General features: G+C 41.1%; 1 protein-coding gene across 5 annotated transcripts in view; it reads right to left on the bottom strand.

The window, feature by feature from the left end:
- The window catches only part of Invs (inversin), a 143,566-nt gene that overhangs the window by 37,758 nt on the left and 85,971 nt on the right, over positions 1-19,837 (bottom strand). For 3 of the 5 annotated variants that reach the window (XM_021200447.2, XM_029539492.1, XM_029539491.1), the window contains exons 4-6: positions 9,233-9,406; positions 6,332-6,499; positions 1,593-1,773 (exon numbers count right to left, since the gene is read on the bottom strand). In XM_021200447.2, the coding sequence (XP_021056106.1) occupies positions 1,593-1,773; positions 6,332-6,499; positions 9,233-9,406 (523 nt within the window). Of the gene's footprint in view, positions 1-87; positions 153-1,592; positions 1,774-6,331; positions 6,500-9,232; positions 9,407-19,837 lie in introns of those variants that run through there. The other 2 variants (XM_029539493.1, XM_029539494.1) reach the window with 2 other exon arrangements.

Genomic DNA, 19,837 nt, shown 5'->3' with positions numbered 1-19,837 from the left:
AAAGACAGCTATCCACTCGTGTTTGAGGCGCAAAGAAAACATTCAGTAAGGGAAAGAAACTCAGCATTGGAAAGATGAAGGGCATACCTCAGAGATGGTCTCAAGAAGGCTCAGAGCAAAGTCGAGAAACTGTTAGGCATCTTCAGTTTAGTCAGAAAGAGATGGCTTCTACGAAACAAAAGAGAGTATCCAAGGAGGAAGACAGGCGACATGACAAGCTGATGGAAGGACATACAGTGAACAGAGGAGGCAGTGGGAATGAAGACACAGTTGAAATAAAAAACCCATGTAATAGGAACAATAAAATCAGGATGAAAGTGGATTTAGTAAAGTGGAAACAAAGTTGTGAGGTAAACCCACTTTCTAGAAGAAACAGAAAAGGGGTAAAAACACCTTAGAAGAAAGACTAAATAACAAGTCTGACAGAAAAGCTGTATGCAAAATGAAAATCACTTTAAAACATATGGTGTGCAATTTAAAAGTTAAAAGCAAGATATTCACAGCTGAACAGACACTCAGACTGCTAACTGAGCAGACCCTCAGACTTTTGAGCAGACCCTCAGACTGTCGACTGAGGGGACCCTCAGACTGTTGACAAAACCAAAGCAGTAATGAGGAAAGGGCACAGCTCATCTTATGAGCAGGAGGAGACAGGTGAGGTCTTGCGCTTGACTCTGATTCCTGGGTAAATAAATTGAAAAGTCACTACAACAGAGCCTACACTGCCACCTGCCACACCAGGCAGGCTATAGCCACGTGATGGCAGCACATACTCTCTGGCAGAAGGTGAAAACAAAGGGGCAAGAAAACATTAAGAAAAAAACCCTCTGCCGAGCGTGGTGGCACACACCTTTAATCCCAGCACTCAGGAGGCAGAGGCAGGCGGATTTCTGAGTTCGAGGCCAGCCTGGTCTACAAAGTGAGTTTCAGGACAGCCAAGGCCATACAGAGAAACCCTGTCTCGAAAAACAAAAACAACAACAACAACAACAACAAAATCCTCTGAAAATACTAACAATGCCCCAAGAGTAAAAAGAAAATATTACTTTTTAATAATGACTATAAGTGATTTAACTACTACATAAAACAGAAAAGCTCCCAGGTTGTACTCTGTCAAATAATCTGACACAAGCACACAGATTAGACACATATCTGCCCTCTCATCTAAATAAATAAATAAATGAATAAATAAGTGATCCCTAAAAGGTTATAAGGCAGATATGAAGAAAAAAAAATATCAAAAACTGAATACAATCATCCAATGAATGGCCTCCTTTGCCCACATAACAGCCATGAATGTGAAGGCAGGTTCTATTATATTCATATCTTGTCAATGACTCTTCATTCCTTTATAATAAAAGTAAAACCTTATAACATGATGTTGAAATAAGAACCAGCATTTAACAGAGAATTAGTTTACATTACCACATTTTACGGTGCAATAGAAGGAGGCGGCTTATGAGATAATTGAGCATATGAATTAGATATGGAAATGTTGAAGCAGGAGGAAGGAGCCCATGGGAGAAGTGAAGGACTTCTGTAGTTGGGAAGTCTTTCCTACCAGGGGTTCTCTGACTTACAGCAGAACGTACCAAGTAAGGCTGCCCAGTGGAGTGGGGTTCGAAATAAGTTATCGTAAGACGTTATGTTGCAGCTTTCATAGGAGGTCAAGACATCCACCACCGTTAGGTTTCCATCAGCGACTGCAAAGTGCAGAGGTGTGCGGCCCTCGTAGTCTTGCCAGTTCAGTAAAGACTCTGTTGGGGCAGCATCCTATTTTTGAGAACCAGAGACTTCAGACATGTAGAATCCTCAGTAAATAATGTGTGCCATTCACACTAACTATTTCTTAAAACGAAACCTCCACATTCTCTAAAGGTACAAGTAAAATGATAGCTTAAATGTATGGGCTAAAGCTTCAACAATTAACTTTCCTATTTATTAATAATATAAAAAATACAGAAAAGAATAGAGTAACTACCATGCTTGCATTAAGAAGGTGTGGCACTTTGCCTAATGTGCTTTTGTATCTATTATAAATTAGGCTAAAGCTGTGTTTTGTTTTGTTAACATATGAAGTCATCCATAAACAACATTTACTTTGTATATATGATTTTGATATTTACATAATGGAAGCACACTTATAATCTCTTTTGCAACTTTTTCTTCCTACACTGCTCTTGTAGGTATCCCTGTTGGTTCTAGCTCATTTGTTAAACTCGAATTTTGTTGTCCATTTTTCTCCTGAGGAACACTTACGTTATTTCTATTTTTCTCACCATCACAAATAATGTTGCAAAGACTGTTTCCCTCATATATTTCTTGCAGCTCAATGTGTGAGATTTTCCTCTTATACACATGGAAAAGAAGCTTTGCGAGTTGAAGGATTTTTGCAATTTCTACCACATACTGTCAAGCTGCTCTCCAAATGCCTGGACCAGTGAACACACCCACGACAATGTGCAAAGTGTTTATTTTCCACATGCTGGTGCAGACTAATCACTTGGTATTATCAAGCTTCCTACATGTTATTCCTAGTATGAGGCTGGAAGACATTTCCCTGATGCTTAATTTAAGGTGCTTTTATGAATGAAGCTGAACATTTTATCCCTGTTTTATTTCTCTGTAAGTTCACAGCACTTACTGACACTCCCGCTGGATCTTTGCAGCAGACATCATGGTGTACTTCTTACGTCTCCCTTGACATCAAAGACAGTAGTTCCCAGTTCCCAGGGACACTAACCAGCCCAGAACCCTCATGTCTCAGCTTCCTGGAACAGCTTCAGCTAAGGAGTTTCTATACCCAGTATTCCTTCTTATGTTAGGTCACATCTAGAGCCAAGTCCTAATGCTTTGACTGTCTGAAGGGCCAGCCTGGATTTACAGCTTCCTATGTAGTCAGCCCATTTTACCAACAAAGGGTGTGTCCCATGAACTACCTATGTCCTAGCAGCCAGCCCTATCCCAAATTTTAAAAGTATGCTTAATTAAAACATTATGAGATTATTTATTTACTTTTATATGACTCAATTGCAAGGTTGCTGACCATTCACTTCTACATGACAATGGTATCAAATGTTGGACATGCCTATGCTCTCAAAGTAAGGTGTGTTTACATGAGGCAACTATCTGTGAAATCTGTAAGAAAATAAAAGATGTAATGGAAAGTGAGCAGAAACAAAAACTATCCCAATGACCAGGGTGATTTGAACACACCAGTGAGCTTTCAGACTCATGGCGGAGTCCTGATCTTACTGACTCTGTTATATAGGCGCTGGGATTACAGCCATGTGCTACCTTGCCCAGAAAACACGATTATTTTTTTTTTACTCCAAAATATCATACCTAGACATATTATAAAGGAACTATAGAATGTTAAACACAGAGAATTAACAACAGTCTGAATGAAAAGGCAGATCACCTTACAAAGGTTTGACCATTAAAACACCAACAGACTTAACTTGCAAGAGAAACAAAAAAGGTAGAAATCTGTAAACCCATATGGAGTAAACAACAGAAGCAAGACTGTGTAGGATGGGCACAAAGAAAACCAGTCTTCCAGAACAAGATAGCAACACTTAAAGAAATGGACGTTATGAGCTTTGGAGAACAGGAGGTCAGGTGGCGTGGGATATGGAAAGTTTTGGAGGGAGTAAAGTAAAAGAAAAGATTAAAAAGACATTCTTAACAATGAAAACGCCGTTTAGAGTGGAGCTGAGGCTCATGTGGTTGGGTGCTTGCCTAATGTGTACAATGTCCCACGTGCGACCAGCAGCACCACGTAAACCAGGTATTGGAGGCACGGGGCTGTGATGCTAGCTAGCACTGGGGAGGAGAAGCTCAAGGTAATCCTCAACTACATGATGGGTGGGTGATAACCTTAGCTACATGAGACCCTGTCATCAAACAAACAAACAAACAAGACCCCAAGTTTACAATCAATACCTCTACAGTAATGAAAGTTTTAAGAACTATAGATCAGGAACTAAGAGAAGCTACAGAGAAAACCTAAGATTCAAGGGAGGAAAATGAGGCTAGGAGAAGCCCAGTGCGTACAGTGCGGTCACACGTGCAAGCTGCCCTAGAGAGCGGGCTGCAGCCAACAGAGCTGGAAGGAGCTGCAGGTCTGAAGAGCACTTTGACATCAGGCAGGGATGCAGATTGGGAGTTTGCTTTGCTGGTTTTTGGTCTTGCTTCGCTTTGGTCCAGTATTTCCTCACTGGGCTCCCACTCCTCTCTTTCAGAAAAGTAATGTATGCTCTGTGCCGCTGTCTGTTGAAGTAAGTGATCTGCTTTTTGATTTTGATTTTACAGGGGTTAAGACCCTGTCATGAGTCTCAGAAGAGACTTTGAACTTTTAGACAGTGTTGAGACTGTTATAGTCTATTTGAAGTGGGAAACTTGTGAAGTTGGACTGAACGCACTTTGGCATTATGATCTGGCTATAGTCCATTTGTGGGTCAGGGGAGTGGACTGTGGTGGTTTGAAAAAGGATGTAGGTCACTGAGGGTGGGCTTTGATTTAAAATGCCCAAGCTAGGCTCTGAGTCTCTCTGTTTGCTGCCTGAAGACGTGAATGTGGAATTCTCAGCTACTTTCCAGCACTAGGTCTACCTGTGTGCTTCCGTGCTCTCTGCCATGCTGATAATGGACTGAACCTCTGGGACTGTAAGCCAGACTGTAAGCTAGCCCCAGTTAAATGCTTTCCTTTATAAAAGTTGTCATGGTGTCCCTTCAAAGCAAGAGAACACTAAGACATCACTCAAACACGAGAATACTTAGTACCTGAGTTCCCCAGGATCCATGTAAAAGCTGGACAGCCTATCTGTAATCCCAGAGGATGGCAAGCAGAGACCAGGGACCCTTGGGACAAACTGACTAGCCACATTAGTCAAAACAGTGTCCTCAGGCTTCTACAAGAATCCCTCCTGCTTCAGTCAATCAAGTGGGAAATGATTAGGACATCTCACTTCCACTGGCCTCCTCCATTCACATATGCACACACCATATACCCTCACACACATACCAATACACATTATCAATACATGCATGTATATCATACACACATATACAAAAAAGAAAGAAAAATATAGAGGCTCACACTGGGGCCCTATCCCAGGGATAGGACCATGTCACCATGTCACTCTGTACCTACCAGGGCCATTCCAAGTCAGTTATAGAGGGCAACAAATATCTATATTCACAAATGCATGCATCAATAACAAATGAGTAATGTTTACTAATGGCAAAATCAGGAAATATTACCAACAAGTTAATTGCTTGATGTTTACATCTTTATTCTTAAAATGACTTTTAAGAAATCAAGATATTCTCTAAACTACTCATGTAATTCTTTTCCTGATTCAAAGACACCAATTTCAAATAACAAATACTCTCATATTGATTCTTTGTCTTGCTATACTTTGTGCTGTTAGAATATAATATCTGAAACTGGATAATTTATAAAGAAAATAAATTTATTTCTTAACAAAAAAAGAAAAATATAGAGAAAGAAATCAATGGATATGTATAACAATCACTGTGTACACAAGGGAAGAATACCTTTAAAAGTCTAATTTGTATATTAAAAGCCAGCAGGACTGGGGAAGTTAGTAAAGGATCCGAGTTCAACCTGCAGCACCTTTGTAAATAGGCGCACTTGGTTGTGAGTGCCTTAACCCTGCATTGGGGAACAGAGACACTAAGATCCCAAGAGCTTGCTGGCAGACAGCATAGCTGAAGCAGTGAGCTTCAGGTTCAGTGAGAGACCCTGGCTCAAGGTAACAGGCAGAGAGAGGAATAGGAAGAGCCCCAGTGTCTTGCTTTGGCCTTGGTCAGACATAACCTGCATGTGTCACACACATAAACACCTCCTCCACAGTCCAAATAACACACACACATACACACACATGCACACACACATATACATACATACACACACATACATGCGCACACACACACATTCACACACATACACACACATGCACACATATACACACATACACACACACACATACACACACACATACACATACACACACACATTCACATGGACATACACTCAGACACAAAAATAAAAGAATTGGAAGATTAGAAAAAGTACAAAGCGAAGCAGGGAATGAGAAACAGGAATTCTGGAGTGGCTGGTGGAGGAGGAGTGGGTCCGAGGAAACCCCAGTGTGGAGTAACTGTCATTGTGATGCTCCCTTAGGGGATGAGTCCACGTGTTGATATTCTTAGCTCATAGACTGTCTGTCTGTCTGTCTGTCTGTCATGTCTATGGTTTTGTACCTATTATATTTTCCTAGGAAAGGTTTTGGGGCCCTACTCACCAGGATGCATCTCACTGTATGCACGGCACTCGGGTCTTTATGGTTGGCTGCCCAGTGGAGAGGGATCTTGCCTTCCACGTCGGGAATCCCGATGTTGGAGTCGTGCTTGATGAGTAGCTTCGCGTGCTCAGGGTTGTTGTAGTAGGCACTCCAGTGCAGGGCTGTTTGCTGCAAGGTAGAGGGGAGCTTAAGATGCCTCAGCATCTCTGTGACAGGCAGGCAGGGATTGAGAGCCTAAGGACTCTCTGGGAGATAAGGACTCCTTAATCTGCATGTGATAGAAGTTAGCAGTATGTGGCTGCACTGAGATTTTATGTGACTCCAGAGGTCTTGTTCATCAAGTGCTGCAAATAACAGGGCGAGGAATGATGACTTACGAATAATCACCAGCAAGGTAACCAATGCTCCTGATGTTATATGCCTCTGAGGAGCACTGAGATTTGAATTAGAATCGGCAGAAAGATTTAAATTTTGATGTTAACCAGAAGGAAAGTATGCTACAGGCAACACATAGACCTAGAATCCTTTAGCATATCAAATTTAAATTTAAGAATAAGTTTACATACTAATAGCTAAATCTAGCTACTGATGGATACTTTTAAAACTAAACCTGCATCTTATCAGAAATAAAAGTTTGAAGTGGTAATTCTGAATGCAGTAAAGTTGCTGCCACTTTTGCCACTGTCGTGAACATGCCTCTTACAGAGAGAGTCACCAAGGACAAAAGCAGGAGATGCTTAGCTAGACATTAGACACTCACTGTCATTCAGCACCCAGTCTAAAACTGGACAATTTACTGACAGGAACCAAGCTCATCTGTGCAAACATTGTGGTATTCATTCAAAGTGCACCTATAGGTATTTATTATATTATGAAGTCATTCTTAATGCATTATTTTCTAAAAGATTCATTTTATTTTTGTTTACTTTGTGTGTTTGGTGAACCCCAGGGGGGCAGAGGAGAGTGCTGGGCCTCCTGGAGCTTGAGGGAAGAAGCGAAGAAGCGGCCTGGTAAGAGTGGTTGGAACAGAATCTGCCCTTCTGCCTAGCTGCTGAGCCATCTTTAGCTCTAATCCATTGCTGTTTTTATTAATGACCAAAGATAACAGGAAAAAAAAATCACTACTTAATAGCAATCATTAATTGATTACAACCACCTTCTTAATAAGCATAGTCAGAGCCTTACTTCCTCCCTTTCACCGGCTTGTGGTTATTCAGGGTCTATTTACTCACATGTAACACGAGCTTAGCTGTCTGTACTTACATTTTTACATCTTTTTTATTTTTCTACTCGTTTTTGCTGTGGTACAATATGCATAAAGTAAAACTGATCATTTAGAGAAACGCCAGCACTCAGATGCTTTGAATAGGAAAATATTAATGCATGGTTGGAAAGCAAAAGTTGATCTTCTGACTGCAAACTAAAGAAAATTTGAAAATTACAAGAACAGTCTGAAGTAAAACCAAACCAACCAACCAACCATACAAACCAGAGAAGGGCTGGAGAGATGCTCAGCGGTGAGGACCGCCTGCTCCCCTTGCAGAAGAGCAGGCCAGTTCCCGGCACCCAATCGGGGTCACAAGGACCTGTAATCCATTTCTAAAACATCTGACACTCTCTGGCCCCCACAGGTACCTGCATTCATATGGTGCACAGAAACTCATGTAGGCACTGTTTGTGTGTGAGGGTGCACTAGTGCATACAGAAACACAGCACATGCATGCATGCGCGCACATACACATTTAGGAATCTTTGAAAAACTAAAAGCAGTAAGTATAATTATCATATGGATTTTAACTACATGGGTCATTGGTATTAACAAGACTATGGCCCATCTACAGTGGAAAGAAAAGGATTACTGCTTGTTTCTAACAAGTGACCACAATATTTTTCTATAAAGAAAGATCAACAAAACTATGAGCTGTGCAAGCAATCTGCTAAAATTTAAGAGCAAGGAAAGTTAAAAAAAAAATTCTAGCAAGAAGTGAGAGGGCAGATGTCAGAACTGAAGTGCAATTAATAGTTGTCCCATGGCTAACACTTATAGGAGTGTATCCTGTTTGAGACACTGTGTTAGGGATATTGCATTACGCCATTTTACCTTCAGTTATCCCCTTTTCATGTATTCTAAAATTATGACATAAATTAATTGAGTAATTCCCCCAAGAACACAGACTGAGTAAGCAGTGGCTTTTGGATTGGAGTCCAAGGAGGCTACTGCTGACAGCCCAGCCATTAAAGTCATTGTCCGCTTAGTGCACTGCACAGGCAGGTGGCCACTGTGGGTCCAGCTGCCCACATGCTTAGTGCACTGCACAGGCAGATGGCCACTGTGGGTCCAGCTGNGCACAGGCAGGTGGCCACTGTGGGTCCAGCTGCCCACATGCTTAGTGCACTGCACAGGCAGATGGCCACTGTGGGTCCAGCTGCCCACACGCTTAGTGCACTGCACAGGCAGATGGCCACTGTGGGTCCAGGTGATGCTTAGTGCAGTGCATGGGCAGATGGCCACTGTTAAGTCAGGTGCCCACATGCTTAGTGCACTGCACAGGCAGATAGTCATCATGAGTCCAGGTGCCCACAGGGACTGTCATGAGTCTCTCACAAATGACAAATGTTGACTTCTACAGTTAAGCAGGACAGAGTTTGGATTATTGTTTGTCACTTGGATCTGGGGCAAGCTTTACCTCTCTTGCCGGTCAGACTTCCAACCCACCAAAGGAGACGACACTACCAACCACATGGTGGCTGGCAGGGTAATGGCAGGCTTAGGAAGTACTCTCTGGGATGTCGGGATATGGGGAATTACCCTCCCACAAGGACAGTGGCAATGCCCACGGCTTGACAAAACAAAGCGTCCCTTTCTTCTTTCATCTGTCTTTGACCCTTACTGCCCATCACCTTGTTTTTGTCCTGTGTATCCACTTCCCCAGGGGCCATAAACTTCAGCAGAAGAGCTAGACACTTGGGGCTTCTGTGCCGGGTGCTCAGGTGCAAAGGCGTCATCTCTTCTAGATCCTTCTGCATCCAGTTTGCTCTGCGAGTAAGTAAGAGTTTCATAAAGCGATAATTTCCCTGATGAAAAAAAAAGGAAAAAAGGGGAAAGGGAGGGTCAGAGAATTTACTGCTTTGTGTGGCCACTGAGTAAACACACTTTAAATGCTTTCAGGATTCAAACTACCTTCATAGGGTATACCATGCAGAAAAGTTAATAAAAGGAAAAAATGAACAGACCTACACTAAGACAGTGATTGCTTTTTGTTTTCTTGTTTCTCTTGATCACTTTTGAACACACATACTTAACTTACACAGTGGCTGGCCAACATTTATTGGGTTAAGTAAAATGTTTTATTTAGCCATACTATTATTTCTAGGTGTTTTGAATGTTAGTCTATTATTACTGGAGAAGCAGACACAAAAGCTTTCAATTATAAATATTTGTCATAGAAAATGCTTCAATATACACCATCTTTACTCAGCTTTTTCTCTTTTAATTTATCATAAAAATTAAATAACCAGGAGCCACATTTGAGGGTTAAGTTTGTACATTTTATGGCTTGTGTGTATTTTTTTAAGTTACTGTCCTCTATCATCAATATGTAGGGTATTTATTGGTTGTCAAAATAGGGTACATTCAATCACTGTAGCATACTCTTTATACGATTCTTCTCATTGCTATTTCCCTCACAGACTGTAAGTTTTAGGGAGCACAGCTGTGTTTCATTGGCCACTGGACCCAGTATAATTCCTAATACAGCCTATGTGCTTAGTAAATGTAAATAGATTATATGATGGGCTGAGCATGAATAAATGAAAAAGCTCCTGTATTTTTGTTTACACTTAAATATTCTGATTTATAGTTGTCATGTGAGATCAGATCAGTGAAGAGTCTTAATTCTCAAATATCTGGCATTTGGTTCTTCTTGCTTTTAAAAGTTTCATTGATTTTAGCTATTTTAACAGCACATAAGCCTTGTCTGGCTTCATTCAGTTTTACTGTCAGCTCTGAGAAGAAAGACACAAAATTGTCCTAAAGAGGGCGCCCTGTTCTAAGCATCCTTGAGAGAGCACCATGTTATAAATTTCCTCAAGAGGGCTCCCTGCTCTAAATTTCCTGATACCTTTCCTTACATGGGAAAAAAAAAGTGCTCTGTGATTAAAAAAAATCTGTATGACACTTCATACCAAAAAAAAAAAAAAAAAAAAAAAAAAAAGGTTTGACCTTTCTGAGTATAGCATTTCAAATATTACAGAATAATTCATTATGACCTTTTAGAGATATTCAATCAGACAGTCATTTTGGTTGTAGAATCAGAAAACCGAAGGGAGAAGGAAAGTCACACAGTTGTCAGTGGTGACCACTGGACACAGACAAGGTGCCTGGCACATCCATGCTTCCTGTTATTCTTGGGTCTCAAACTTCACTCTCCATGCAGTATATACCAGTAATAGCCGCTCCTCAGTCCGTTCAATGAACACTGGCTAAGCCATGTTATGAAGCAGGCAACGAGATAGAACAAAGCTTTTGACATACATTGCATCTCTGTGCTACACGAAAGTATGGTGGAAAATATCTAGAGATTAAAGTAGCCTTCTGCATCTTACGTAAAACAGAGGCAACAGCAATACCGAGTCTTACACATGTAAAATGAGGCGGATAATATTTGAAAAATGATTGAACAATACACCAAGTGGGTGCCTAGCAAATGTTTCCTAGGATTATGAATAGCTTTCCGGAGACTGGGTTTCTCATCAGACGACAGTGTAGATGGTAGGTGGATGGAAGGAGAGCCGGTGATAAAGGGTGGCAGGCAGGAAGGCTTGGCTGTCGCTGTCTATGGTGCAGCCAGTGCTTAGGAAGAGATCCAAGAATACAGACAGTTAGAACGAGAGAGATAATGGCTTCTCTGATTTTCTTACACTGAAGGTCATGTCTGTGCTCTACCCACAGTTTATAACACAAGGCCAACAGGAATTTGACTAGTGGTCTGGGGAGGAGTCAGCCATATGAACAGATGAACCTCTTCAGGTCTGGAAGACGGAGACCTATGAGGTGTTATGTATGACAGCTGGGGCCAGACACTATAATTCACTTGGGCCAGCATCAACCTCCTGGGTCTCATAAGCAAGCATCTGGGAAATGCCGATCCTGTTGCAGGATATTTGATCACACTGTGACCCTCCAAGATTGTGTTGTTTACTGTTAAATCTTCTTCTTGTGGTGGGGCTCACCCTTAGCACACATTTAATCTTAAACAATGAAGGTAAAGATAGCTTGTAGAAGGAAGCACACATGTTTGAAAGTGATGTCTAGTTGAGTGGCAGAAAAAGTGATGAATCAGAGAAAAATCTGACAGAGTAGGATATACCCAACTCTCACGAGAAGAGAGAGGAAAGGGAAGCTACTTAATGGCGAGACAGACAGCACAGGAGGAAGAGAGTACAGAACAGGATACAGTAGAGTTTGTGGAGACAGTGCAGGAGAGCTGAGAGGGAGGGTACAGCTGCACGGAGAGGGAGACGGAGGCAGTTTTACTGGGACAGTTATAGAGACAGGTTACAGAGAGAGAGGACAAGCTAGACACGGGTGAAGACAGAATGAGCCAGAAGTGAGAAGGAGCCAACTTGCCAGAGTTAGTTTGAGGTCAAGAAGAGCAATGCAGTCAGAGGCTGAGAGAGAAGCCAGATCGAATCAGTCAGCTTGGAGAGGAGTTTGAGCCAGAGCAAGAGAGTTGAACCAGACAGCCAGAGCTCAGAAAGAACCAGAAAGGGTAAGCTTATTCAGCTCTAAGTCTCAGAGGCTGGAAACATTCTATGCCCAGGTTAGATTGTATGGAGGCTAGAAGCTTCCAGGGCTAGGCCTAGGTTAGCAGATTGAGGCAGTGAGCTTCAGAGATGATAATTACAACAGATGAATAAAAGTTACTTTCATACAATTATATGCAGACTCAACTTCTACAAATAGAAGGGACAGAACTTTCAGAACTAAAAATGAAAGGGCTGGGCATGTAGCTCAGTGGTACCCTGAACACACAGGGACAGTGTTTAATTCCCATCAGAGAAGGGAAAAATCAATTTAGTTTAAAAATATTTTAAATGTGTATGTGGTATATGTGTGGGTATGAATTTGTGTTCATGTATACATGTGTTTTTGAGTGCTTAAGTATGAGTGATTGAAAGCTTCTGCTGTTTTAGAAACATGAATACAGTGATTAAATCTGAATAATAATGATATGAAGATTTTGAGTAAATTACTTTGATATTTACTTTAAAATAATAAAACGTAACAGGGACTGGAAAGATGATTCAGTTGGTAAAGTGGCCTGCAAGTATGAGAACTTGAGTTTGATCTTCAGTACCTACAAAAAAAAAAAAAAAAAGCTGAATAGAGGTGTGCTTCTGTAGTAATCTCAGGACTGGGGAGGTGGAGGCAGGTGCATTCCCAGGGATTATCAGCTGGTCATCTAGATAAATAAACCAGTGAGCTGCTCCTGGCTTAGTGAGAGGCTTTGTCTCAAAAACTTAGATGGGACTGTGATTGAGGAAGACACCTGGTTGACTTCTGGCCTCTTCATTAGTGTGTGCACTTGGGCACATAGACCTGTGTACTAGCTGTGCATAAACACAAATGTGTATGTATATATACAAACCCCATGCACACAGAGAATCAAACATAATAATTACAGGTAATGTTCTTTTTGTGTGTTAAACTCCCTTTTTTTCTCTTTAGAAGCTCCCACACTGACTTGGGAGTTTCTTGATTTAATTGACGTTTTTGTATTTTATCTTCTACGAATACAGATATTCATAAACTAGAAGGTGCTATCTTTATAAAAATGGTTCTATTAGAGTCATTGGACATTTCTGACTCAAAGTATTTAAAGGTTTCTCTAGGTTGCTCTATGTCTTGGCTAGGGTTTCTGTTGCAGTGAAGAAACACCATAACCAGCTATTATAAGGAAACATTTAACTGGGCTGTCTCACAGTTCAGAGGTTATCACCATGACAGGAAGCATGCTGGCACGCAGACAGACATGGTGCTTGAAAGGTAGAGAATTCTCCATCTGAATTGACAGGCAGCAGAAAGAGAGTGACAGTGGGCCTGGCTTGAGCATCTGAAACTCCAAATCTCTCCCCCAGTGACATACTTCCTCCAACAAGGCCAGGCCTCTAACAAGGTCACACCTCCTAATACACCACTCTCTATGGCCATTTTCATTCAAACCACCACACTGTGGTTCATTATCTCTTCACTAGAGAAGCATTCTGTTATCAGGATGTGTATTTATTCCCTCTAGAGAAATAGTACATTTCTCACTTTTCACAATCGGTGCTATAATGAATTGTTTTGTACATATTTTCTGGTAAGTGTACAAGAATTTCTGGGCTCTCTCAAAAGCAGTTCCAATTTGCATTCCCAACAGAAACATGAGAATTCTTGTTTCTCTACAATTTTGTCCCACTTGGTTTTGTCAATGTGTTGACTTTGGTCAATCTAATTGGTATGCAGTCTATTTTTATCATAAATTTAATCTGCACTTCCCTAGCTGAGATGGACTATTTTGCTGGCTATTTGTTTCTTCTTTTGTTGATAGCCTTTTGTGGTCTTTGCTAATTTGGAAACTTGGCTATTTGTCCTTCATCCTGGAATATTTGTACAGAATATGGATACTCACCTTTTGGCTTTCCTTGGGATCTTCCATTAGGAATGAGCTAATATTCAGAATGGTATTATCTTCTCTTGCACTTTATTTATCCCTTCTTATTGATTCGGTTTGTTCTTTGACAATTTCACATACATATTTAATACATTGTTTATTCTCTATCATCTTTCCTCTTATCTCTCTGTCAGTCCTCACTTCTTCCCACTGGCCTCCTTCCCATATTCATGCCATTTTGTTTCGTGACATAACGATTTTAAGCAGGATCATCTGTGTAGCCACTGGTTTGGAAATATCATGGTACCAAACTGAAGGCTAAATATTAATGTGTGTACCTACAGGCAAACAATACTCTCAGCCTTAACTACAGAAGGTTTTCCTTGCAGTGAACTGTGATGACTGCAGAGACTCATTAAAGTTAAAGATGTTTAAAATGATGTTTGAGTACTTAGCCCTAAACAGGACATTTATAGAACTTATCTAAGGCCCAGTGAACATTGGAGAAGGGACAGCAGGAAAAATGTAAGAGCCAGAAGACAGGAAGAAGGGCTGGGAAACACTATCTTCATGCCTGACACAGTTATTGTGAACAATCTCATAGTTGCTGTGGTAGGCTGCAGGGGCCGCCAATAGCTACTCATGAATCAGGGAAGGGCTCCTGGCCCTGGTCCTCCCTACTGAACCATTGGCAATTAACGTATTGAGGAATAGTTCTCCCTTTCAGTTGTGAACCAAATGGTATTAACTTTTCTTCAACACTCAGTTTCTTCATATATTTTGGTATTTTTTTATAAGTAGATTATTGCTATTACTATTGAGACAGAGTCTTTGCTGTTTAGTCCTGGTTGGCTTGAAACTCACTATAGAACAGGTTGGCCTCGCATGTGTGGTTATCCTGTTGTCTCAGCTTCCCAAGTGCTGGGATTCCATGTAATCCATGTACAGTTCCTAGGTTTCAAGTTGATTTTAAGGGAAGCCTCCTTGTTAGTTTTATTTTTCCCTCCATTTACCCTTCGGTTTGCTTCCACATAGCTCTTCGTGAAGTCTAAGAACCCACCTGACAGCATTATCTTGGAGCTTTGTCTCCTATGTCATTAGAGATACCACAGTGACAGTCACTCAGCTAATGGCAGCTTTTTGGCCCTGAGGTTGACCTTGTTTTTTGTCAGTTCTCCAAGCAGCATTCTCTAGAGCTGTGGAGCAATCTGAGGGTACCCGGGACCTCTAACTGTATCTCTCTGCTTCAATAAAAACACAAAAGCTTTTTAATCACTCGGTGGGAAAAAGAGTCTTTTCTTGAGCAAGATGTGACTAGAATCCTATTCTTTATGACTGGTTGCAGTAAGTGGTTTTACCATTAACTTCTCACAACACTGGGGATCCTCACTCATATGTCCGTCCATGAGGCTACCATAGTCCCTTTATCAGGCTACTGAGTACTTAGGCCATTTGCCTTCTTCTCAGCTGAAGCAAGGCAGCTTTAATACCTTGGACTTTGGCACACTTAGAGACACCAAAGAGGCAGAAGTTTTGCCCCCAGAACATACTTTGGTACCTACAAACCTCCTCTCACTGACCTCTGAATTTGGTTCTTTTTGCATGATCCCATAACTCCTATTTACCACTTAACTTGGGGAGAAAACAGTTGTTCACTGACATACACAAATGTTCATCAGATTTGGTCCATTTTTAGGTTTGCATATAATTTTACCCTAGAAATATTATAACTATATTTATAATAGCAAATATAAATGTAGAGAAGGCATTCTGTCACATTTCATTCTAAATGCTAACAACATTAGATAAAAAATACATTATTTTATGTTGAAATGGAAATAATAGAAGCATTTGTTATAATGATATCTATATAATTACATATTTATAAATATTCAAGGCATTTGTCATATTAAAATTTAAAAAGAAACACTATCCCTAGGAAGTATATAGGTCACAATTTTCAGTAATCAGTGAAACTTTCCTATAATGGTTGCCGATGCAAATGGGCTTTGAAGTACCATAATCATGTTGGGAGAGAGTATATGCCCTTGTCTTGGGTGCTGAGTGGGGTTAGATGTAAAGCTTTGACCCTGGTTTACTGGAATCACTTCTCAGAGTTGAGCTTGCAGTGAGCAGCCTTAAAAATGAGGTAATGTCACTGTTGGGGCAAAGAGAAGGCTTGCTTGTTGCTTACCAAAAGTTGCAGAGTCTCAATATACAACACTCCATAAATGCCACTCAAACTCCACTGTTCTGCACTCGCTTGTGTCACCTGCATCACCTCCATGGTATGTGGGAACAAGGGAAAGTGATACAAACAAGAGGTGTCCATACCACTTCCTACGGCATCCGTAGAAACACTTTGTATTTCTGATGGGAGTCTGTGTCTCCTGACATTGTCCATAGTGAACATGTTACCTTGTAAAAAGGGTGAAAATAAATCCCAGAACAGAAAAGGAAGTAAAAGAGTTTAAAATGCTGATATAGTTTGTTTGAAAAACAAGGAAAGGGCCCTTCATGCGCCTCAGGATCAGGAAGGAGACATCTCCCTCACATTAAGTTCAAGTAGTGAGTAAGAGGGTATCCATTAGCCTACTTATTTATAAATCTGAAGGCTGAGATGCAGGAGGAAGGCCAGCTGCCCAAATAGGGCTTAGTGCTTGCTCATCTTCCTCTTGGAGCAGGTGGAGGGAGGCATTGGAATGATGCTACACAGTGGGATGTGCGTGTGGCGGCTAAGCTGAAGAGTCTCCAAAGCAGGAATAAGTGGTGAGAGGAACGAGGAGCTTGTTACTAGGTACAAAGTTTTAGATGGAGACACTGGATGGTCATCTGCTTGAGGCACATGTGAGTGAGCAACTGCTTGGAAGTGAATGCAAGGCATTGCCTGACAGCATCCAGCCTACTGGGCTGTGACGGCAAACCCTATGGCAGCCAGCTTGTCTGACAATGAAGGCAAATACTGAACATAACTGACGGCCACTGTCTGAGGCCAAGCTGTTGGCTTCATAGTGCTTTTGGTTCACACAATTTCCTTTAAAGGCTTTGACCTATTTTAATGATGATTTGATTCAGTAAAAGCCTGATGTTATCCAGAGAGAGGCAGTAATTGCCTAACCACATGGAAAACTCTGAAAAGCTAACTGGTTAGAAAGGCTATTCAGCCCAGTAGGCTGAAATGAAATCATCACTTTCACTTTAGGCAGTAAGGGCTGGTCATACTTTCACTAGTTCTTAGTCTGTTGTCAACACTTTAGTGATAAGATCTGTCACGAGGAAGACTACAGATGCTAGATTAAATACACCCCCCTCGGTGCTGCAAACCATGGGCACACATCACGGCTGCCAATCAGATCGTGTGTCGATGTATACAATAAGGACCTGCTCCCTGATAAGAACAACAGAAATCAACCTGATGAACAAGTTTAGATCGCCTTGGTCATCAGTCTTTTTCTATTTGGATCTATCATTGTACAAGATACGGGGAGGAATCTATCCTTGTAGACTGGACACAAGTAAAGGCATGTTTTGATGTAGAAGGTATCACTGTACATGGGAGTTGTGCTGGTTTCTTTTCAAGTTGGCCTGCTTCTCTTATGGCACAGAAGGCCAAGTTAATGAACATGGCATCTCCGTACTCTTGGCAGGACTTCTGAAACCTGCTCTTGGACCCATCTTCCATCTTGCCACTGTAGAACCATTTCAGGCCACAATATTGCTGTTTCAGTAGCTTGTTCGCTCCAACCATCAGAGGTTGTTGATTCTAAACTGTTTCACGTTTCTGGGTTTTTGAGGCCATCCATGGTCTGACCATGGTGTACCATTTTCTGGAAGGCCACCCAGCAATGGACCAGTAGTTAGGGGGCATTTGATTGACACTTCCTTTTCCACACCATCCTTAGCTATCTGGGATTATTGAGAGCTGTGATATTTGAAAATCAATTAAAAAATACTTCTAGATTTATCTCCTAGTTGCTTCTGTTCTATAATCCAAATAAGTCATTTGGCTACTGAGTGTGCCCCTCCCTAGAGAGTTCCTTTCGTGGGGGAGGTGATAAAAACAGTATGTTGACATTATATACACCTATTTTAAAAAACTTATTCTATTCTGTCCATGACCAATTAAGAAGTTTTTTTTTTTTCTCCCCCAAAGCCATTTCAGGCTGGCTTTGACTGACAAATCCTTTGGTGACACCTTTGCCAAAACATGGATTAGAGATTCAAAATGTATTTTGGTTCATTAATCTGGATTAATTTGTCCAAGTGATATGGTTCTAGATTAAAAAAAAAACCACTATGACCACAGAATTGAGTGCCTTGCACACTGATCTCTAACAGTAGCCTAAATTATCTCTGTATATTTGTTCCATATACATACATCTTTCTAGATAGCAGGCATGTGTAGGGGTAATTAGAAAGAAAGTGAAGGAACAGCTATTAAGATGAGACTCCTGGGCTGCTCAGAGGGCTCTCAAGCTTGAGGACCTGAGTTCTATCCCTGGAACTCACACGATGGGAGAAGAAACACAACTTGGAGAAGAAAACCAACTTTTTCAAGATGTCTTCTGGCTTGCCACAGCACAGGTGTGGCAGTCAAGGGATAACTTGCAAGAGTTGGCTGCACTGTGTCAGTTAAGCACACAAGTATATAGTATTTTTAGAAAAAGATAGGACTCCCTAGTTTTGTGACCGAAGAGGGAAGGCAACCACTTCAGGACTTGGCAAAGGAGCTCTGACTTTGTAAGATACAGGAACAGGAGAACAGAGCTAGTAGTCTATCTTGTGGATCTGGATTCTAACAAAATGAAGATGGCCTGCACACGAATCACAGAGAAGTGCAGGCTAGGATGAACCACTGGAGAGTCTGCCATCTCCACCCATGTACAAAGAAACATTTCTATTAATGTCTGTAGTTCCTCTTCTTTGCTATGATTGATGTCATTGACAATATCCAAACATGGATCCATTTACACGCACAGAAGTACAGGGGCAGGGATGACTTTATTTCCTCTAATGAGCATATATATCCATATGCTCCCCCCGAGAGCATATGACATGAGAAGCCTTAGAGTATGTCATATGTGACAACCAAAGCTGCAACTGCCTGTGATACTGGCTTGTACCTTTGACATGTTTGTACGTAGGCCAGGGCAGACTCCTTCTTTGGTTTTGGGAGCTGTGATAACAAAGTTCAACATTAAGTTCCCCTGTGTAGGATATGACCAATGATAAACTGGTCTTAGATATTATATTCTAGATGTCTGAAGTATGACCTACTGTCTCCTGTGGTACTTATTCATAATTGACTTAGTCCAGGATGCTGTCAGATATAGCAGTGCTGACCACTCTTTACGTAAGCAACTTTCCAGGGTTGTGTTTGGAAAAAAACAGCTAGAGGGATGAGATTATGCCTTCAGACTGGTTAAAATAAAATGGAGAACTCCCAAAGCTCAGTGTTGTTTAGCTGTGACAGGAGCTCAGTATGCACAGCATCCACCTGGTTCTCCAGCTCTCCTGGGCTTCTTAGGGGCAAAGGAAACCATTGCAAATATATAGAAGCTCAGGCTTTCTACTGTGTTCTGAGAAATAAACTCCTTTGTCTATGCTCTAGAGTCTAATGTTTATTTTAAGCATCCATGCAATATTAACAAACCAACTTCTTAGCTTGCCTATGGGCAAAATCACATCTGAGACCCACCTTACAATTCAGTATTATTATAGTACAGAGTACAGGGTAAGAAGTTAATGTTAAGACTAAATAGATATATTCTAAAATGACATGATAAGGAACAGAAAACCCATTTATTGAATATTTACAGTATTCAATTATTATTTTTAAATGAAAGCA

This window comes from Mus pahari, chromosome 6 (assembly GCF_900095145.1).
Source record: "Mus pahari chromosome 6, PAHARI_EIJ_v1.1, whole genome shotgun sequence".
In the NCBI taxonomy this organism is placed as follows: Eukaryota; Metazoa; Chordata; class Mammalia; order Rodentia; family Muridae; genus Mus; species Mus pahari.
Note: the sequence above shows the minus strand (reverse complement) of the source record. Positions and strands in the feature narration are given on the sequence as shown.